Consider the following 19,724-nt stretch of genomic DNA (forward strand, 5'->3'; position numbering starts at 1 on the left):
ATAGTAGTAGTAGAGTTATATAGTAGGAACAGTAGCGGGAAAAGTAGTAGTAATAAATATTGAACAAGAAGAGAGTAGCGCAAGAGTATATACCAGTAACAGTAATAATAGTAAGAGCAATAGTGGTAGGAAATAGCAGTATAGTAGTATCCGTAGTGATAATTGTAATAATTATAATATAATAGTACTAGTTTTTCTAGCGTAACGGATATCTAATTTTGTAATCTACTATTATAAAATGAAATTGAGATGAAAACGTTTGGAATAATTCGGTAGATCGCGTTTACATAAGCGATTATAGTTCACCAACTCACTCTATATATACTCACACACCATGAGAGATCAGCTGAGAGCTCCGTATTTCACTTACTTTTATTTTTTTTTTTTTTAATTATAATGAATTATAGCCAATAGTCAGATTTAGATCAAATCTGCAACATTCATTGGCATTTCTTCGATGTTAGTATTATAGAATTGTTCAATATCTTTCAAGGTTCGTTTGTCTTCTTCTGTTACGAAGTTAATTGCCACTCCCTTACGACCAAAACGACCACCTCGACCGATTCTGTAATACAGTTCAATATTTTTACTTTTTAACATTGCACATTGCACTATTTTTTAAACAATGAATATCAAAAAATAGTTTACAAGATAATACACAAATATTATGTATCCAAATGTACTTCTTACCTGTGAATGTAATTTTCACGATTGGAAGGTAAATCATAATTAATAACAAGTGAAACCTGTTGAACATCAATACCACGTGCTAAAAGATCGGTTGTTATGAGGACCCGAGATGATCCAGTTCTAAATTGCCTCATAATGAGATCTCGTTCTTTCTGTTCCATATCTCCATGCATAGCAGAAACTGTGAAGTCACGAGTACGCATATTTTCTGTTAACCAATCTACTTTACGCCGTGTGTTACAGAAAATAACTGCTTGAGTGATACTCAATGTATCGTATAAGTCACAAAGAGTGTCGAATTTCCATTCTTCACGTTCAACGTAAATGAAGAACTGTTTAATACCCTCTAGTGTAAGTTCTTCTCTTTTAACCAGGATACGAATTGGATTTCGCATAAAGCATTTAGATACATCCAACACATCTGATGGCATGGTAGCAGACAGTAATATGACCTGAAGAATCAAAGTTTTGTTATATTAGTTTATTAATGGGAATAAATTTATACGAATAGTGTCTATAAAATTATATGATCGCAATGGAATTATACTAAACTGCTTATATTTTTTATTCTTAGTACTAAGTGATGATCAAAATTTTACGAACACAAGATCTATGATCTATGATAAAATCTATGTTTTTATGTTATACAGTTTAAAAAGTTATAAAAGATTTAACCTTTTGCACTCAGCGACTTTTTCATTACAGAAAAATACTAATTCGAAGACTTTCTAGCATGAAGTCGACGATATTTTTAAAGCGACAAATAAGAAATCGTATACAAAATACGACGTAGAATTATTTTACTTCGACATTCCACATATCATTGGGTAACTTTAAATTTAATATATTAAATAACATCGATCTTTAGAACTTGATTAAATGGTGACTAAAACTCGTCTCTCGAGTACAAAGGGTTCAACAAATAAATTTAAAAATAAATAAATAAATATTTATATAAAAGCTTTATCATGAATATAAAAAATATAATTAGAATTTCTATTTCTATGTACCTGTACTTCATGAGGTAATAATTTAAATACATCATAAATCTGATCTTTGAAACCACGGGAGAGCATTTCATCAGCTTCATCTAGTACAAACAGTTTGATGCTACTGGCTCGCAATGCCCGTCGACTAATCATATCATAAACTCTACCAGGTGTACCAACTACTATGTGAACACCTTGATCTAATTTTCGCATGTCTTCGCGCACATTGGTACCTCCAATGCATGCATGACATTCTGCATGCATAAAATCGCCCAAAGCAATAACAACTTTTTGAATCTAAAACAAAGAAACATAAAAATAAATTTATATGAAATTCTACTTCTCTGATAAATATAATTATTGTACATTGTCAACCATTGAGGCAAACTTATCTTATTATTTAACTTGGTTTACAATACATACAAGTAAGTATATTTTTTAATTTTATATTCTTTATTTTCATTAGAATGGATTCTTTACAATTTCTTTTAGAAACCTTTTAAAAAATGTTTGTTTGAAAGTAAATTACTCATTTAACAATGAGCTAGCATTATAAATCTATTAATACTCACTTGTTGAGCAAGCTCACGAGTTGGGGCTAGAATCAAAGCTTGACATTCTTTAAGACTGGTATCAATTTGTTGTAAAATAGAGATTGAAAATGTAGCAGTCTTGCCAGTACCTATTGAATAATCCATGAATTAGTAACACAGTTTCATTGTCGTTCAAATAAAGTTTGTCTTTTTTTTACCTGACTGTGCTTGCGCAATCACATCGTGTCCTCTTATACATGGCAGAATGGCACGTTGTTGAATTGCAGATGGTTTTTCAAAGCCATAAGCATAAATACCACGCAGTAATTCTTCTTTAAGGTTCATTTCATCAAAGTTGTCAACGACCTAATTTACATATTATTTACAAATTATGCCAATTTTGATGCCTAATTTCACATTTTGTAATAAGAAATGTATTAATAATAACTGCTAACTTACAAACATCCCAGTTAGATTCAATGACCCCCTCAGGCTCCATGCCAGGAGGGCCCTCGTATGTTTGTGGAACACTTTCACTAGGACCATTTTGGAATCTCCTGCCCATTGATCATCGTTTCTGAAATATAAGTAACATATTTTGTTAGTTTACTTTATAAATACTTAACATATATGATTTGTATAAATAAATCTATAAAATATTTATCTTACTTGCATTACTTTATTTTTTTTAATTTTAATTACTAGTATATTACTAGCAAAAATGAATAAATATTTCAATGCATTGACTTATAAAATAAAAGCAGAATGGTATAAATAATCTTCAATCTTGACGACCTTGAAATATAAAATTCAACGTCATCGTATTTTAATTTTACGGTAAATTTTAAAAGATTTTTTATCTTAATAATATAATAATTCCTTACTAGGAAATATTCAACATTATGTAAATATAACAATAAGATATTTTAGATAAATCGTTAAGGAAGTATGATAATGAATTTATCGATGACTTGATAGATGCATTGACAGTGACTCACGCGAAAGCATGCCTGAACAAGTAAGACATGTCTTGATTATGAGATGTATAATATGGATAATTTTGTGCAGCATTTTCAATATTGCTTATTTTGTATTGCTTTTTCTGATCAAATTATAACAAATTCATTTTTTATTACGTAATTTCAAATGCAAAGTAAAACGTGTTTGCACGATGAGTAGCATACAATTCTTACGATAAAGATTAAAATATATTTTTGGCAAGTTTTAGCATTTAGTTTATATACAATTATTGTGATTCATAGTCATAACAATATCAAGGTTATAAAAAGTAATAGAAATAAGAGATTAACATTAATTTTGCGAACAATGTGACAAAAACGAATGCACGCCATGTTGTCAGTCTCGTGTCCATGCATTCGCTGATTGCGGTACTATTTTTTAAGAATATATCATTAAGTGTCGACGTCTAACCGCGCATGATGTGAGATTTACAGGAACACAACATAAACAAAAAATTTGTGAAACGTAAGAAAGCATGCATCTTTTTCGATTATGCGTGAAAAACCGAACTTACCTTCGCTCAGACGTATGCGACATGTTCCACTCACGGTAGGTCGACGGAAAGGACGAGTTCCTATTGCGTCACAAGGAATATTCTTATGAGTGCCGCACAATGGCGCTGCAAACAGTCTTCAAATTTTCAGTGAACTTTTCTTGTAATTGAACACGTAAAATGTACTCAAAACAATTTGCATGTTTCAGAATATAATTTTTTTAAAGTAATTAATTGTTCTTTATACAATTTTTTGGTTTTTGTGATATTTGCTTTTTCAAATGTCTATTGCGCATAAGGGAAGTACGTTAATTACCCACAATCCTCTACAAATTCTTAGTGGGGTGTGTGAGGCAAATGCAAATATATTGTTGATTATTTATACGTATTTATTCTATATTTTTAATTTTATTAGAAGTAATCTGCATGCTTTTACGTATTTTTATCTGAAGCAAATTTATAGTACCATTTATTAAACTAAATAATTGTATAATTAATAGTTATAATTATCATATTAAGCAAATGAATTCTAAATACTCATTATACCGAACATATTTATTTTTTATGTAATAATAATAATTTTTGATAATTTTATTATATAATAATTAGTCTAAGTATTAAAATTCACATAAACATATTAATATTATATATCATAATTTTTACGATATTATATGTATAATTGCAAATTAAATTATCGATTTAATATTTTATAATAAATGCTTGTATAATAAAATTTATCTAAAATGCAGATAATAACAAACAATATGTTTTTTTAATTATTTATTAACATATTTTTATGAAACTGGGTTTATAATTTAAGTTTAATTTCCTATATTTTCTAATAAAAATATAAGAATTTAGTAGTAGGAAAATATACTTTTAAGTAATATTTAGCTATAAAATAAACTAAGAATATATTTATTGTAAGTTTCAAAATCTTATTTATCACAACTATTGATGTAAATATTTTATAATATACAATTTATACAATTCTTTTTTTTTCATTTACAGTTGTTTATATATTTTTATATATTAAAATTAAATGTTTATACATATTTTTTAATACATACATGAATAATATTTTTTGTATTTCTTTTCTTTAAAAATTCATATTTATTGGATGTCTCTTAATGATTTGTGATTTGAATACAATTCAAATACTTAATATACATTATTTTATGTTCATTTGACAATACATACATAGTATGTGGAAAATGAGAATGTTGCATTTATAATACAATAAAACATGTTACATAAAAGCACAACCAAGAATAAAGAATAATACTGCAACAGGAAAAATTATGTACACTTCCATACGTGGATGACAAATTGATAAAAGCAAATTAATATCATCTATTTCGTATTCAAGATTATCTTTCGTTGGTATTTCAACAATTACTCTATCAGAAGATAATAGACTTATTGAAAAAGAACATTTTGTTTGATTTATACAAGACTTTGTTACATTCTCATAATGAAATATAGGTTTATAGATATCAAATAATGCATATATATCATTAGATACAATATCATTGTCGCTATAAAAAATATAATAATAGTAACCATCTTCTACAACATTGTGTACTGCTTGCATATGTTTACCATTAAGTAAATATGTAACATTAGTGCACTGTTCAGAAGGTGCAAATTCTTGAGCCATTAAAATTGATCCTCCATAACATTTAAACAATTCATTTTCAAAGCTAGATACAGAGGAATCATTATCAGCATCAGTTGCATTTTTACCAGCATTTCCACCATGTTTAACACCTTGATCCAGTAAAAATGTTGGTTTGACAACTTCTTGATTTCTTTTAATTCTTTTTTTTAATATCTTATCTTGCATTTTTATTTCGTTTTGAATATTATCTTCTTTATTTTCATCTAAATTTAGTTTTCTTTGCAACTTATTTATAATTAAACTATGCTTATCCTTTGTGCCCTTTTTAATGTAAGTCCTGATTTTAATATTTTTTTGTATTCTTTTTCTTTCTTGCAATGCAACATATTTTCTTCTTTCTTTCATTTCTTCTTTATATTGTCTCTTTTTAGCATGTCTTAATCTTCTGGTATTATATACAGCTTTTCTTCGTATAGATTTCATGTATTGTTGAGTATTTTTATCCCAAAGTAATTTATTTGATTCCTTTTCATGATTTTCTTTATTAAATGTAAGATTTTCTTTTCGATACGAATATAGATTTATAACATCTTGCTCTATATTGTTTGTGGTGATATTCCATAATAGCTCATTTTCTATATTATTTAATGTATCATTATAATTGACTTGTGTAACTGTACTGTTAGAATTTATTTCTTCTATATCCGATTTAAATGTTATTTTAACTTGTCTCTTTGCTTCTGGTAAAAATATACCTTCTACAACTTGTGTATTATGATGTTCCAACATACCACATGTTCGTAAATTACGTTCTCCTTTAACCACAAGTATAGAAGCACCTTGAAATCTATACAAGTAATTATTTCGTATACAAATAATTAATTCTATAACACAATAAATCATACTATAATATTATATTACCTTGAGCATACTGAAAGTGCTACATTTGCTCCTTCTAAAAGATAAAATCCCCAATACTCCAGTGTATCATCTGGTAAAGTCATACTTTTTTTAAGACGTATATGTTTCCTATATGAAGTTATTTCTGGTCTTTGTGTCATTTGAAACGCATTAAATGTTCTATTCATTTGTAAAGTATGAGCCTATGTGAACAATAATCTTAATAACAGTAATTTATATATAATTTTGAATATAAAATATATTACATTCATTTAATTTGCTTTCATGCCTTCATTTACAAAAAAAATATTGTACTTTTATTATGTGTAATATTTAATTAGAGTGAAAAATGATCTTACAGAGCAAAATATTGTAGAAATACCATCTGTAACTTCTAGTATATCAGAATCTGTTACCGCATATACTACATTGGCATAGAAATTGTGACGTAAATACAATGGTGTTATAAGAAGTATAATTGGTAAAATAGTTGTTAATGTACAGAAAACTAATATTCTTTTGATTCCACGCATTTTTCATGAATCTAAAAAACTTAAATAATCTAACATTAATTTTTTACTTATGTTATCTATTAACCAGTATATATTATATTATATACAAATCAACATACATTATATTATGTCTTGTAGATTAACAAACATAAAATACTTTTATGGCAAGTAATAAATATTAAAATAATAAAAATATTTATTTCACAGTAATTGTTAATAAAAATAAATAGACTAATATTAAAAATTGTAAAAATTCACATGATTAATATAATGAAGAAAAAAGTAATTAAAAATAGTATTTATATGTAACATATTTTGTTAAACGAATTCTATTGATCTTTTTATTTATATTATATTCAGTGTGTTAAAAATTACTATCATGATAATTATTTATATATGTATATATACACACATACAATATACATATATATGTGTAATGTAAATAATTTGAATAATTTGACATCTAATTTTAACTGATAAAATTTTTAATTTAAGAAGGATTTAATAAGATTTTAATTAAGTATCATTGTATGTTTAAAATATTTTTATATAAAATTAATTACCACTAGTAATAGTAAATTAATTTTTTTTATAAATTTTAATATTACGTAGAAAGATTACATGCAAGAGAAAAGAGGTTAGAATTCTTTTAATGATAAAAATTGAAAACTTAAATTGCATTATACGCATATAACTTGATAAAACCATCATATGATTCTGATTCGTTTATCATTTTAATGCATGACACTCTTTTAATTTTTATAACGCATGCGTTCTTGAACTAATTGTGACATATGTTGAATTAAATGTAAAATAATGAAAAATATAAATTGATATTATATTATTAAAATAAGGAAATAACATTAAAAGAAATAAAAAAAAATTACAAAGATAGAAAAATATTTAATTTTAAATTTATATAAATATACGAAATTTGTTTAAAATTTTTTTATAAAGAATTTGTATAAAATATATAAAATTCAAATGTATTATAAAAATTTAATATTCTCATAAATACCAGGTGATCTTTGATAATTAACAAAATACAGATAAAATAAACAAACATCAAGTATATCAGACTACCAAAATAAAATAGATGTATAAAAAGGATAAAAATGTCAGGGATTAAAAAGCATAAAAAATAAAAACTTATATTAAACTTTTTTTAAAAAAATGGTCATTGATTTAAATTCATAATACTTTGGCTTTTGTTTACACATATTTGCTAGAAAAATGTGCCAAAAATATTTTTATTTATACAATAGAATTTTTATTTTGCTATTTAAAATTTGCTATTGGTATCAAACAACATTAACAAAATTGATATTAACAAATATCCAACTAAATAGAAAAAGTATTAATAATTTTTAAAATTATCATTAATATTTAGTTTTTTTAGTTTGTACGTAATAATAGTAGTAATAATACAATATCTACATGTATAGATGTAATGATGGTACTTATCATTTATAAATTTTCAAGTAAATTAATTTTTGCAATTGCTTGATAATATCCATTACTACTAATTGTACCACGTTGTGATAAGTGAATTTGTTTTAATGTGGTTTCTCCAAAGAATGTATTTTCATGAACCTACAAATTTTTTAATTATTTAGTTATAATATAACTATAACAGTTATATATTATAACTTAAGTAATTAAATGTATTTACCTTTACTATTTCTGTTGTATCAAATGTTTTAAATTCTTCCTTCTGTTCTTTAATAATCTTTAATTTAAATCTTGAATTCAAAAGAGTTAGATGTAATTTAACTTTTTCAGATTCCTTAGATAATAAGCCTACACAATATATTATTCTACTGTCAGTATATTTAATGCTACTTTTACTATTAATATATGATTAATTATTTTCTAAGGTTAAGAAGGTATCATATAGACTTACCTATGCTGGCATAATAATTTACAATTTCATCTACAAGGTTTTGCAGAATTTCATTCTTACTAAATACCTTTGCATATAAAACTCTTGTTTCACCAGGATCATCATTCATTATTTCAATTCCTTGGATGTATATAGGAATCTGCCCATATTTTTCTATTATAGGCCTACAAAATTTATTATAAGGAACATGATATAATTTTGTCCACAGTAAATATGTAATAACAAGAGATATTTCTTATATCATGTTATTTTTCTTACTTTACAATATGCTCATGACAATAATATAAAGCTTCTGCAGCTTGATTCCTTTTTGTATCATCAAGTAATGTCAATGCTGCAATAGTAAGATGTAATTTACTTGGTGTCTGAAAAATCATTTCATCTACACCTCTGGATGTTTTTCCTGAATTTGTTAGTATTTCATTTTTAAACATATTGAATTTCATTATTATATGACCTTCATTTAAAGGTATTGACAAGAAGTGTGTAAATCTTAGTTTTTTCGTTGTTTCCTCAATTAATAAATTTATTCTACGACGTGCTGTCCTTATTTCTTTACGATTGGCACCAATTATTACTGGATAAATATATAGTCTTATTAAATATATAAATATAGACATATTTGTTGTACTGATAAAATTTATTCAATATAAAAACAAAACTTTATATTTATATTATTAGTTCAAAAAATTCGAGATGTAATTACCAATATCTCCACCTTGACCAATTCGTGGAATTTGTATTAAAGTTCCAGTTTCAGCTTGTAGTCTTTTACGTACTGTATGTTTAGATCCAACAATAAATGGAAAAAATGGTCTAAAATATTATAGCATTAATACAGTTACAAATTTAAATTATTGCATAATATATTTTTAAACTAATGATTTTTACTGTGGCACATAAAATGTATGTTTAAATGTAGACGCCCCATGTGGTACAATTTCTATGTCAGTATCATAACATTCATCTTCAGAATCTTTATAATCCATTTGATAATTCTCTTCAAAGTAAGGATCGCGGCTATGTGAGCATTCGGTATTTCCTAAGAATCTATAACATCGACCATCCACCCAAATTAACTCGGGGTTTAGAACATTCATTGATTAAAATATATTTTACTTATACATTTACTATAAAAGTACTATCTTGGTTATTTACATTAAATAAACAATATTTTACTTTACAATAAACAACAAGAATCTGTAACTAAAAAAATGTTTACGATTTGACAGATCCTCATTAAACTTCAGTACATTCGTATTTTCATGTAACTTCAATGAATAAATTTGCGTATTAGGCTTTATAGTAACTAATGTCAACATTTAAAAAATTATTAATAATTATGTTATATTTGTGTAGAATATATATTAAATGTAATCAAATATGTGTAACCTATTCTTTATAGAGCAATATAATTTTATAATTATTAAAAAATGTAAAGTTTGTTGAATTATGCATACGGTTTAGTGGAAATATGTATAATTAGGACACATTATGTAACATCTTGATTTTTAATTTCACAATACACATATAATGTATGATTAAATAATTATAAGTACATAAAATAATTAATATTTTTATGATAGTATTATAGTGTACATTTTATTTTTAACATAAATATATATGTTTTTAATATATATATATATATATATATGTAAAAACATATGCAGTAACGCTCGCTTAAATTTAAGTAAATCAGGACTTGGAGTTGAAAATCTCACAGAGCAGATAGCGATTTCAAATTAAAATTTTCTCAAATTCTCAAATTCAAGTTCTTGAGTTACTTGATAAAGAAAAGAATAAGTAACAAGTTATGTCAACTTTCAAAAGAATGTCACATGATTACGTTATATAAATATGATATTTCATATTATTACGATAAATCATTGAATCATAAAAGTAAAAATTTCTGCATTCTTCACTTTATTTTTATAATAATGGCATTAACAAATTAATAAAATTTTCCTAATGAAAATGAATTCAAACATAACATAAATCAGATAAATTTTACCAATAATGAATTTAACTATTTCATAGATATATTATATATTGTATTTTGATTCATTTTCATCCGAAGAATTTTACCCATTTATTATATCATTCTTATAAAAATAAAGTAAAAAAATGAAGTCATTTTTATTTTTAAAATTGGATGATTTATTATAGTATATGTAACGTGTTTTTAAAGTTCTTAGACCTGATCATCGTTGTTTGACACACTACTCCCTTTTCGTTTACTCTGCAATATTTATTTACTAATTTTTTTAAAACGATCAGATTCCACTTAACTCAAGAAATGAAGTTATGGAAGAATAGTAGGGATAAATCATTGAAATCTAAGCACAACACTCCATTGAAATTTAGGCGAACATCACTGCATTGCATATGTGTGTATGTTATATGTATTGTATATTATAAATTACAACTGATTTAGAAAATACTTAGGCATTTTTTGAAAACGTTCTTTAGAAAAATTATTAAATATAATTATAGATGATAATTGTATAAAAATTATTAAAATATTTTGTAAATTAATTTAGAACAAATTATAAGCATTTGTTATAATTCACGAAAAGTTTGTAATGATATAAATTACTGAAATTAAAAAATTTCGCAGTTAATAAAAGATTAAATCAGCAAACTATAGCTTTTTTATAACATTAAAACAGAAAAGAAAAAAATTTAATAAAGATAATGCCATAATTTATGACATACAAATTATAACAAATGGTTCTTTTCATTCTATGTTAATTTTCCAGTAAAATTTTCTTATTATAATAAAAAAAGTAAATATGAAAATAAAATTTATTTTTTTTGTAATAAATATTAATTTTTGAAAACTTTGAAAATATTTTTTAAAAGAACTTCAATAAATTGTAATGACAATGAAGAATTTCTTTCTTTCATTAAAAATTTTATATTGCTTTCATTTTTTAAGTTATATTATACAAAGTTTTAAATATATAAGAAATAAGATTGTAAATGCAAAATTTATTGTTTTTAATTTCATTTGCTTTTTATACACATTAAGGAGATATTGCAACTTACTTTTATGAAACAGTTAAAAATTCTTTTACAATTTATATGTACAATATTTAAAATTCTTAATATTGGTATTTGACAATAAAATATTTAATGTCACTTTTTGAAACTGACATGAAAAAGAAGATCAATGCTTGACATAATTATGCAAGATGTACATTATAGCAAGACATAAAATGCATTTTTAAAAGATGTAACATACACATTATTCTGTGCTAAATGAAAATATAAAGTTTATACATTGAATGTACGAAGTTAAAAATTCACTAATTTCTTAAAGGCTAAATTATCAGAATGTTTATGAAGCATGTACAAATTGATCTATATTACAATAATAATAATTACAGATATATCTACATACAGGCATTAATTAGATACATTTTAGTAGATATATTACAATATTAAAGTAAGGATTCATATAATAAATAACAATTTCATGTCATAAATTGTATAATTAATCTTCATCAGTACTTTTCTGATAAACTGCACCAAACTTGCTCATATACTTACGTACAAAATCTTTAGCTTTGTGTTTAACATTTTCATTACATTGTAATTCGTCAACGCTTTTACAGTGTTTTAATTCTTTTGCAAGTACAAAATGTGTAAGCTAAAACAAAAAACATTCTTGAGAAATTAAGATTAGCATTATTATATAAAAATAAAATTTAAACAAATTTGTTAATAGTTTAAATAAAATGTTTTTCTTAAACATACCTTTCTTGCAAGATGTTTAAAATCTTCCGTATTTGTTATTCTACCTTGTTTACAATCATTTTTTCTATATGGATTCAAAAAATGTACCATGACATTTGCCATATTTATCCTAAAGGTATCTTTAATTTTTCTTTCCGACATTGTAGATAAATCGAAGAAGGTAATTGTAATTTATTTATGCTATGTCGTGAATGCGATTTAGATTTATTACTACGTCGGTGTCTTCGTATCTTGTCAACGTGTTCTTTAAACTTGGCTCTTTCTTTTTGTCGCCGTAATTTTTCCTTTATACCTTTGTGCGTTTTATGGTCTATACGATCCTCTTCACGACGTGGCTATAAAATATACAAACGTAATATATAATAATAAACATAAGAATACATGTTAATTGTAACAAAAAACAAATACATAAAACAAACATACACTAATAATTCTTTCTTGAACCAAACCCTCCCTTCTTTTCTTGCCTTCCGGGAAAAAACCTGAATTACCAGTTACATTATGAACGGTACTTTTTTTAGCAACATTATGCTTAGAACCATTTAATGATTTTTCTATTAATGTATTATTTAAGTTTAACTCCTCGTTTTTCGAATCTTCGTTATTGTCTTCATCAATTTCTTCATCATCTTCGTTTGATGAACTAGATTCTTCGCTAGATTCCGAAGTTGATGATGAATCTGGTTGAACACCAATATGATCTGGTGGAGGAGGCAACCACTGCGATATTCGTTCCTTTACGTGATAATAATATGTTCTACCTCTAGCATCAATAGCACTTTTCCATTTAGGTGGTAAATCTATAGGAGGTATTTCAAGCTGCGCTTGTCTAAATGTTGTAGGAAATTGTTGATCGGACTGCTTTTCAATATGTTCATAACGAGATTCAGTTTGAATTGCAACTGGTGTTCCACTAAGAACTAAATTATTCGAAAGTGGCAATTGACCTTCAGGATATTGTTGATGACAATGGGACAATAATGAATAAGCTGTTGTTGTTTGATTAAATACAGGCGTTTGACTTAACGTGTATACTACAGGAGGTACACCTGAAGGTATATTATTCGATATACCAGGTGATATTTCAGAAGAAATTGATGGTGGCAGAACGTGTGAACTTTGTGATACTATTCCAGATTGAGTATGACCAGGTACTGTTTGTGGTCCACCTACATACACTGGAGTGCATTGTTGATTCATTTCTCCATCTATAATAAAATTGTATATAAATTATATATACAGAAACTATAACACATAATAGAACATTTAACAGAAAATAATTTATTTAATTTCTAAATGGGTAAGTCAATTGTAGAAGTTTTTAACAGTGAGAGTTTTCATATTGTTTTTTAGATAAATTTTACAACTTAAATTTGTTGAAAAATGTAATGCAATTGCCAGTAAGTTATATGCTCTTTTATAATGATAATAAAAATTGTTTATTATAATCAAATTTTTTGACTTACGTCATCTAAAAACTATGACCCTTATTATGTAAAATATATATATATAAATTAAAACCTTGTGTAGGATACTGTTGCCATTGTCCAATTGATGGATTATAAAAAACAGGATATCCTGTTTGAGGATCTACCATAGCTGTGGTATGAGGATCTATACCTAATGCTAAACATCTAGTTTCATGATCTTGCCATGATTCTTGTTGTTGACGACGTTGTCGTTCTTCTTCCTCTTTAGCTACTTTTAAAGCGAATAATTGTCTACGCTCGTATTTAGTCATCCGTGGAATTGGAACTAAGCTACTTCTTTCTTCTATTCTTTTATCTTTTGTTCGAGTGTGCTCAGATTCTGGAGATTCTCGTCCTCGTCTTGCTCCACGTTTCTCTGCTTCGTTTCTTCCGTATCTATCAGATCTATGCCTGTAATATAAAAAAAACTCGTATTTTAAATGTTAATGAATTTTAAATATTTATTCAATTATAGGTTATTTATTAATATATAAACTTATACCTATCGTATGATGTTCCTCTTTTTTCTTCTTTTTCTAATTCTTCTCTATATCCACGGTCTAAAAAAAAATATACCTTCTATGAACTATTGAATGAAAATATTTGATTGCGAATTATTATAATTATAATTGAATCTCATTACCTGCTTCTCTTTCATGTTCTTTCATTTGTTCAATTCTTTCTTTTTTTGGTATACGAAAAACTTCTTTCAAATTTGACCACTCAGCTAAAAGACTCAAAGCTAATTCAGGAATAAGACTTTGATCTGTATTGTCAGATTTTATTTCAGTAATTTCAATACTATTTTCTTGTTTATCTGTATCAGATAACTGATAAGAATTTCTTTTTTCATTACTATCATAGTTTATTTGTAATTCATCACTGTTTGATTTTGATTTTCCTTGATCATCTTCTGGAGAATCTCCACTGAGAGAAAAGTATAATCGTCTCGACCATTTTTCTATTACATTATAAATTTTACTATCCATTAACATTGTTTTATTAGGAATCGGAAGTGTATTTAAAGTTTTCAGAACTTCTAGTCGAAATTGTTGTGCTTCGTCAGAATCGTTTGTAGAAATATCCATAACGTAACTCCAAATCAAACGTAAACCATGATAATCCAAAAATAATCTTCGACATGGCTGTTCTCCGCTTTGTATAAGACGTAAGAGACGAGTTCTGTGCTCTAATTCTCTGCTGCGTACCATTAATCTGCTTAATGTTAATGTATGTGCTCTATTTTTTAAACCACCTGAGCATAGTTTATCTATTTCTTCCTCCAACTAAAATAATATAAAAAATAAATTTAATAGTAAAATTAAGATTTAAATTAGTAAAATTATAAAAAGTTCAATTTAATAAAAACAAAAAATATACAAATTCCTTACATCCTCATCTTCCATATAATCAGCTTGTTTCTTTTCTCCTTTCTTCTTTTTCATATCTTTCTCGCGTTTTTCTTTCTTCTCTATTTTTTCTTTTTCTTCTTCTGGTGTTTCTCCAATCCAACCACGGCAATTGGGTGCTTCACAAAAACATTTCTGTGCCTCCTTACTAAATTTGCAATAAAATACATAAAACTGAGTAGTACATTTTTGTTTAATATATTAAAATACTGCTGACATACATACCCATAACGCTGAAAATGATAATCAAATGTAATTTCTTCGCCAGCAGCTATAAATTTTTTATTAAAAAAGCCAATTCTCAATTCTCCATTTACTGTCCACTGTACAAATTATAATTATATAGATAAAACCCTACATGAATCAACATTTATTTTTACTAGATATACTTACTTTTTGTGTTTCAGAATTTGGATCACAACTATGATTTATAAATCGGGAAACATTCCCTTTCATGGTAGCGTCAATAATTTGATCAGACTTTAATGCCATAAAATAATAATGTTTATTTTTATCTTTTGAATATTCCTTTGCTCTGCGTCGAAAATCTTTTGGATCAACTACTTCACCTACATACTCCATTATAAATTCTCCTCTAGTATTATAAAAAAGAATAATTCTTTAGTAAAAGAAAAATTACTATGTATAATTTTATTATATTTTAATTATATTTAAACCTACTTACGCTAACAAGTCAACCATAGCTCTTAGACCAAATCCTTTCTTTTCTGTTCTAAATACTTCACACTTTGCATATTCACAATTTTGAAATCTTTTATTTGTACAACGATCACCTACTACGCATCGTGGTCCACTAAAAGATATAATACATGTTTCATTTTACATATTTTATGTGTAACTTAAATGTATTAATATAGTTAAATTTTAAATGATATATACCATTCTATCATAAGAAGTCTATTTAGACAATCTTCCCCACAACCTAGTTCTCCTCTTTCAATTTCTTCCTCTGTTAAAAAGCAATCACATACCATTCTTTTTGTTTCCTTATTTGTGTATCTAAAAGAATTATTATTGTATATCCTATACTTTTATAAATATAATTTTATTTATGTACCTTTCTGTCAAATATAAATTTTCGCGCAAATATTCAAACTGACTTAGTCTTTCTTCCATTTCTCTGTCTTTTGTTTCAGGAACCATAGGTAATGAAATTCTTGCACCTACAGTTTTGGGAATTTGCACAATACTATTATTACTAACTGATGATATCTCCTTTGTTTGTTCTGTATCTGTGTTGGATTGAAAATTTGTAACTGATGCTGATCCAGATGTAGAATCTGAAGAATTAACATCTGTCAAAACTCCAGTTGTAGATTTAAGTGTCGAGCATGATCCAGATTCAGATATATTTGCAGTTATAGTTCCAAATACAGATCCAACCGTTGATGTAGATACAATTCCTGTACTTGATCCACCCATTTCAAGTTCACTTGATCTTCGCCAACGTGATTTTACTTTGACAGGTTTAGAAGAATCTGAATCATAGCCTGTAGTATTACACGTTGTTGCTAGCAATGTAAGAGACTCAAATGTATTTGCTGTCTTATTGATATTAATTTCTTTGTCTGATTGTGGTTCAGGTGGATTATCTATTTTAATTTCTTGAGCAATTGGAATAACATTATTAGTTAGTTTTTCTCGTTCTTGCTGAACAGTTGATTTAGTAATATCTACATTCGGTTTTGTAACTAATCCACGACCACGAGATCTACAATATAATATTCAAAATTTGTTTATAGCACATGAAAAAGGAAATACTTTTTAAATGTCTACTAAAAATTCTACTAGAATATTTAACTAATTACATTAATAAACAAATGTAATTTACATTTTTAATTTAATATTTAAATAAACTATATGTTATTTTACTGCTAATAAAGAATTGTTACAGCTTATTTTAATTTAAAATTTAAGCTATAACTTAAAGGAAAGATGTGTATATATGAATTTATGTATATATAATGTTTTACTATGTATATATTATGTATATGTTATATATATAATTAACAAATATAAATTAATTTTTTTGAAGTTAAAAGTAAATATAGATATTATTTATGTATGTCAACAAATTTAATTTTGTTTAGTAAAATATATTCTACATTAATTTTTATTGTATATTGATATATTAAATTACATACCTTTGTTTCATTAAACCAATTGATCTAATTCTACTACTTCTCCTTACACCAGAACTATTTGATCCACTTTCTGAACCTGTTGTATCAGTACTACCACTTCTACTTCTAAACTCAACTTTTTTATCAATATCATTTGAAATATTGTTACATTTTGTATCAAATTCCATTAATTTACAGTTACTCATGGATAAAAGTGTATCATTACTATTATCACTGCTACTAGATAGTTTTGTATCTTCTCCATCAATTTTGCTATCTATTTCACTGTCACCATATAATTCCTCATTAACTTGCTGTAAATTTACCATTTTCCGTTGATTTCCATTTCTTTTATCTGATAAAACTTTTGATTTTAATAAATGCTGATTTGTACATTCCACTTTATCATTGCAGGAATCAGATTATTTAATTCTGTAACATTCTTATCCACATTATCAATCAATACAGTAGAATTATTTGATTGATGTAATTGTTCCATTTTATCTAATATTGAAGAACTACTTTCATCATCAACATTCATTGGTATTACTTTTTGTGTGTTACCAGCAATTTGTAATGGAGACATTATGCTTTCCATATTAGATAAATCATTAACTAATTTTTGTATTTCTTTTGATGGTTCATTAATTTGCATATCTGCTAATTTGTTATCTATTTTGCAGAACACATTGTCATTAGATAAAGATTCTTGCAATCTGTTTATACACGTACCTTTATTAGTGTATAAGTCTCCTTGAGCATTAATTATATTTTTACTATAAGTATATGATTTCTCTAAATTAGATAATTTGTCATTTTTATCATTAGAAGTCATTGGCACATCTGTACATAAGGCTGACATGGAATTCTCCATTTTAGTTTTATGTAAATTACACATTACATCTCTTTGTGTATTGCAGTAACATTCATTATTAGGTGTATTTCTTGAATTGGATTCTACTAACACAGACTCCATACCATTTTCATTCTGTATCACAGTATATTCTACAAAATTGTTTGTTTCTAAAGATGGGCTGTTTACAAGTAATACTTCTTTTACTATTACGTTGTTACCTTGTTTCAAACTGTAATTACTATCTTTAACTTCTTCTTTAACTTCCATCTCTTCACATATTATGGTTTCTTCTATTACATCTTCTGGCCATATCTCAATTTCAGCAGAATCAGATTCAGTTATAATATCCTTATTTGGATTACCAACAACTACTTGTTGAACATCTTCAGGACTAAGTTTATCAGATTGATTGACTATAATGTCTATTCCATCTTGACTATCACTTTCACTAGTATCTTTTTTATACTGGGATGTTGTTGAATATGAACACTCTTCATTAATTACAATTACATTACTATTAGAAATGTTTTTATGTTTGTTATGTTTCCTTAAAGAATTTTGATTCTTCTTTGGAAGTACTTGATTTTGGTATTCTGCAGTACTTCTACTATCTTCTGAATCATTTGAATACGGTATTTGTAAAACATCTCCATTTACCTTTTTTTCTTCTAATTGCTTTTGGCTATTTGTCTACTAGATTTTCTGACAGGTACATACTTAAGTGATGTCTTTACAGATGATTTCATTTCACTTTTACGTCTGCGTGCCATTTTGATTCCATGTATTTTTTTAATCTGAAAGGTATATAAAAAGAAAATTGAAAATAATTTATAACGTTAATAACTATGTTAGATTATTAAAATAAATATGATTCAAAACAAATTAGTTTGTCATATTTAATAACATTGTTATGTTATTGTTATATACAATATAATTTTGGATATGAAAATTATTACAATATTACTACAATAATACCATCTAATTACATTAACTATATTATCTAATTTTTCATAACAAAAATATTGGCTTTTACTACCTATAAGAATTAAAATGAAAAGTGAATATATCAATATGAACAAATGTCACCATTTGTTTTACTACAGTCTTTTATCTTCTAAATCCTATTTTTATTGTATAATGGTAATTATGAACAATATTACAAATATACATAATTAATAAGTAGTTTATTACCTTTATTACAAAAAATTGTGTTTATGTAATAAATTATAGGTCACAAAATAATTAATGAGGTTACATATTTTTTCTTTTTTTCTACTACTTTTATCTATTTTATATAAGAAAAAGAAAATATATGTAGAATAGTTATTATTTAAAAACTTTGAGCAATTGAACTTGCAATGAAAAAGTACTCCATTTGTGTATTACTCCAAAATGGATTATTCACAGCTTTCATGAAAATCAAAAT

General features: G+C 25.8%; 4 protein-coding genes across 4 annotated transcripts; all 4 read right to left on the reverse strand.

Moving 5' to 3' along the window:
* Nucleotides 1–420: 420 nt before the first annotated feature.
* On the reverse strand, nucleotides 421–3,769 carry LOC143221006 (eukaryotic initiation factor 4A-I-like). The gene is given in 8 exon segments (XM_076446546.1): nucleotides 421–565; nucleotides 691–1,142; nucleotides 1,701–1,976; nucleotides 2,252–2,361; nucleotides 2,431–2,578; nucleotides 2,676–2,761; nucleotides 2,764–2,789; nucleotides 3,747–3,769. Coding segments are annotated over 8 exon segments (1,266 nt in total).
* A 1,205-nt stretch (nucleotides 3,770–4,974) lies between these two features.
* On the reverse strand, nucleotides 4,975–6,779 carry LOC143221009 (uncharacterized). The gene is made up of 3 exons (XM_076446550.1): nucleotides 6,606–6,779; nucleotides 6,268–6,449; nucleotides 4,975–6,193 (listed from the first exon to the last, which is right to left on the reverse strand). Exons 1-3 carry the CDS (start codon nucleotides 6,777–6,779, stop codon nucleotides 4,975–4,977), a joined length of 1,575 nt encoding a protein of 524 aa, XP_076302665.1.
* Nucleotides 6,780–8,225: 1,446 nt separating this feature from the next.
* Nucleotides 8,226–9,761, reverse strand: LOC143221007 (activating signal cointegrator 1 complex subunit 1-like). Its single transcript, XM_076446547.1, has 6 exons — nucleotides 9,553–9,761; nucleotides 9,368–9,477; nucleotides 8,920–9,238; nucleotides 8,662–8,825; nucleotides 8,431–8,558; nucleotides 8,226–8,351 (listed from the first exon to the last, which is right to left on the reverse strand). The coding sequence occupies exons 1-6, from the start codon at nucleotides 9,759–9,761 to the stop codon at nucleotides 8,226–8,228; spliced, it is 1,056 nt and encodes a 351-aa protein (XP_076302662.1).
* A 2,396-nt stretch (nucleotides 9,762–12,157) lies between these two features.
* Nucleotides 12,158–19,089, reverse strand: LOC143221008 (histone-lysine N-methyltransferase SETD2-like). Its single transcript, XM_076446548.1, is given in 16 exon segments — nucleotides 12,158–12,313; nucleotides 12,421–12,575; nucleotides 12,578–12,755; nucleotides 12,844–13,628; nucleotides 13,942–14,300; nucleotides 14,392–14,449; nucleotides 14,533–15,175; nucleotides 15,281–15,446; nucleotides 15,524–15,621; nucleotides 15,692–15,893; nucleotides 15,984–16,112; nucleotides 16,199–16,318; nucleotides 16,377–17,030; nucleotides 17,464–17,861; nucleotides 17,864–18,978; nucleotides 18,981–19,089. Coding segments are annotated over 16 exon segments (5,304 nt in total). The 5' UTR covers nucleotides 19,069–19,089.
* Nucleotides 19,090–19,724: the final 635 nt, after the last annotated feature.

The sequence above is a fragment of the Lasioglossum baleicum genome, unplaced genomic scaffold (genome assembly GCF_051020765.1).
Source record: "Lasioglossum baleicum unplaced genomic scaffold, iyLasBale1 scaffold1809, whole genome shotgun sequence".
Classification (NCBI taxonomy): Eukaryota; Metazoa; Arthropoda; class Insecta; order Hymenoptera; family Halictidae; genus Lasioglossum; species Lasioglossum baleicum.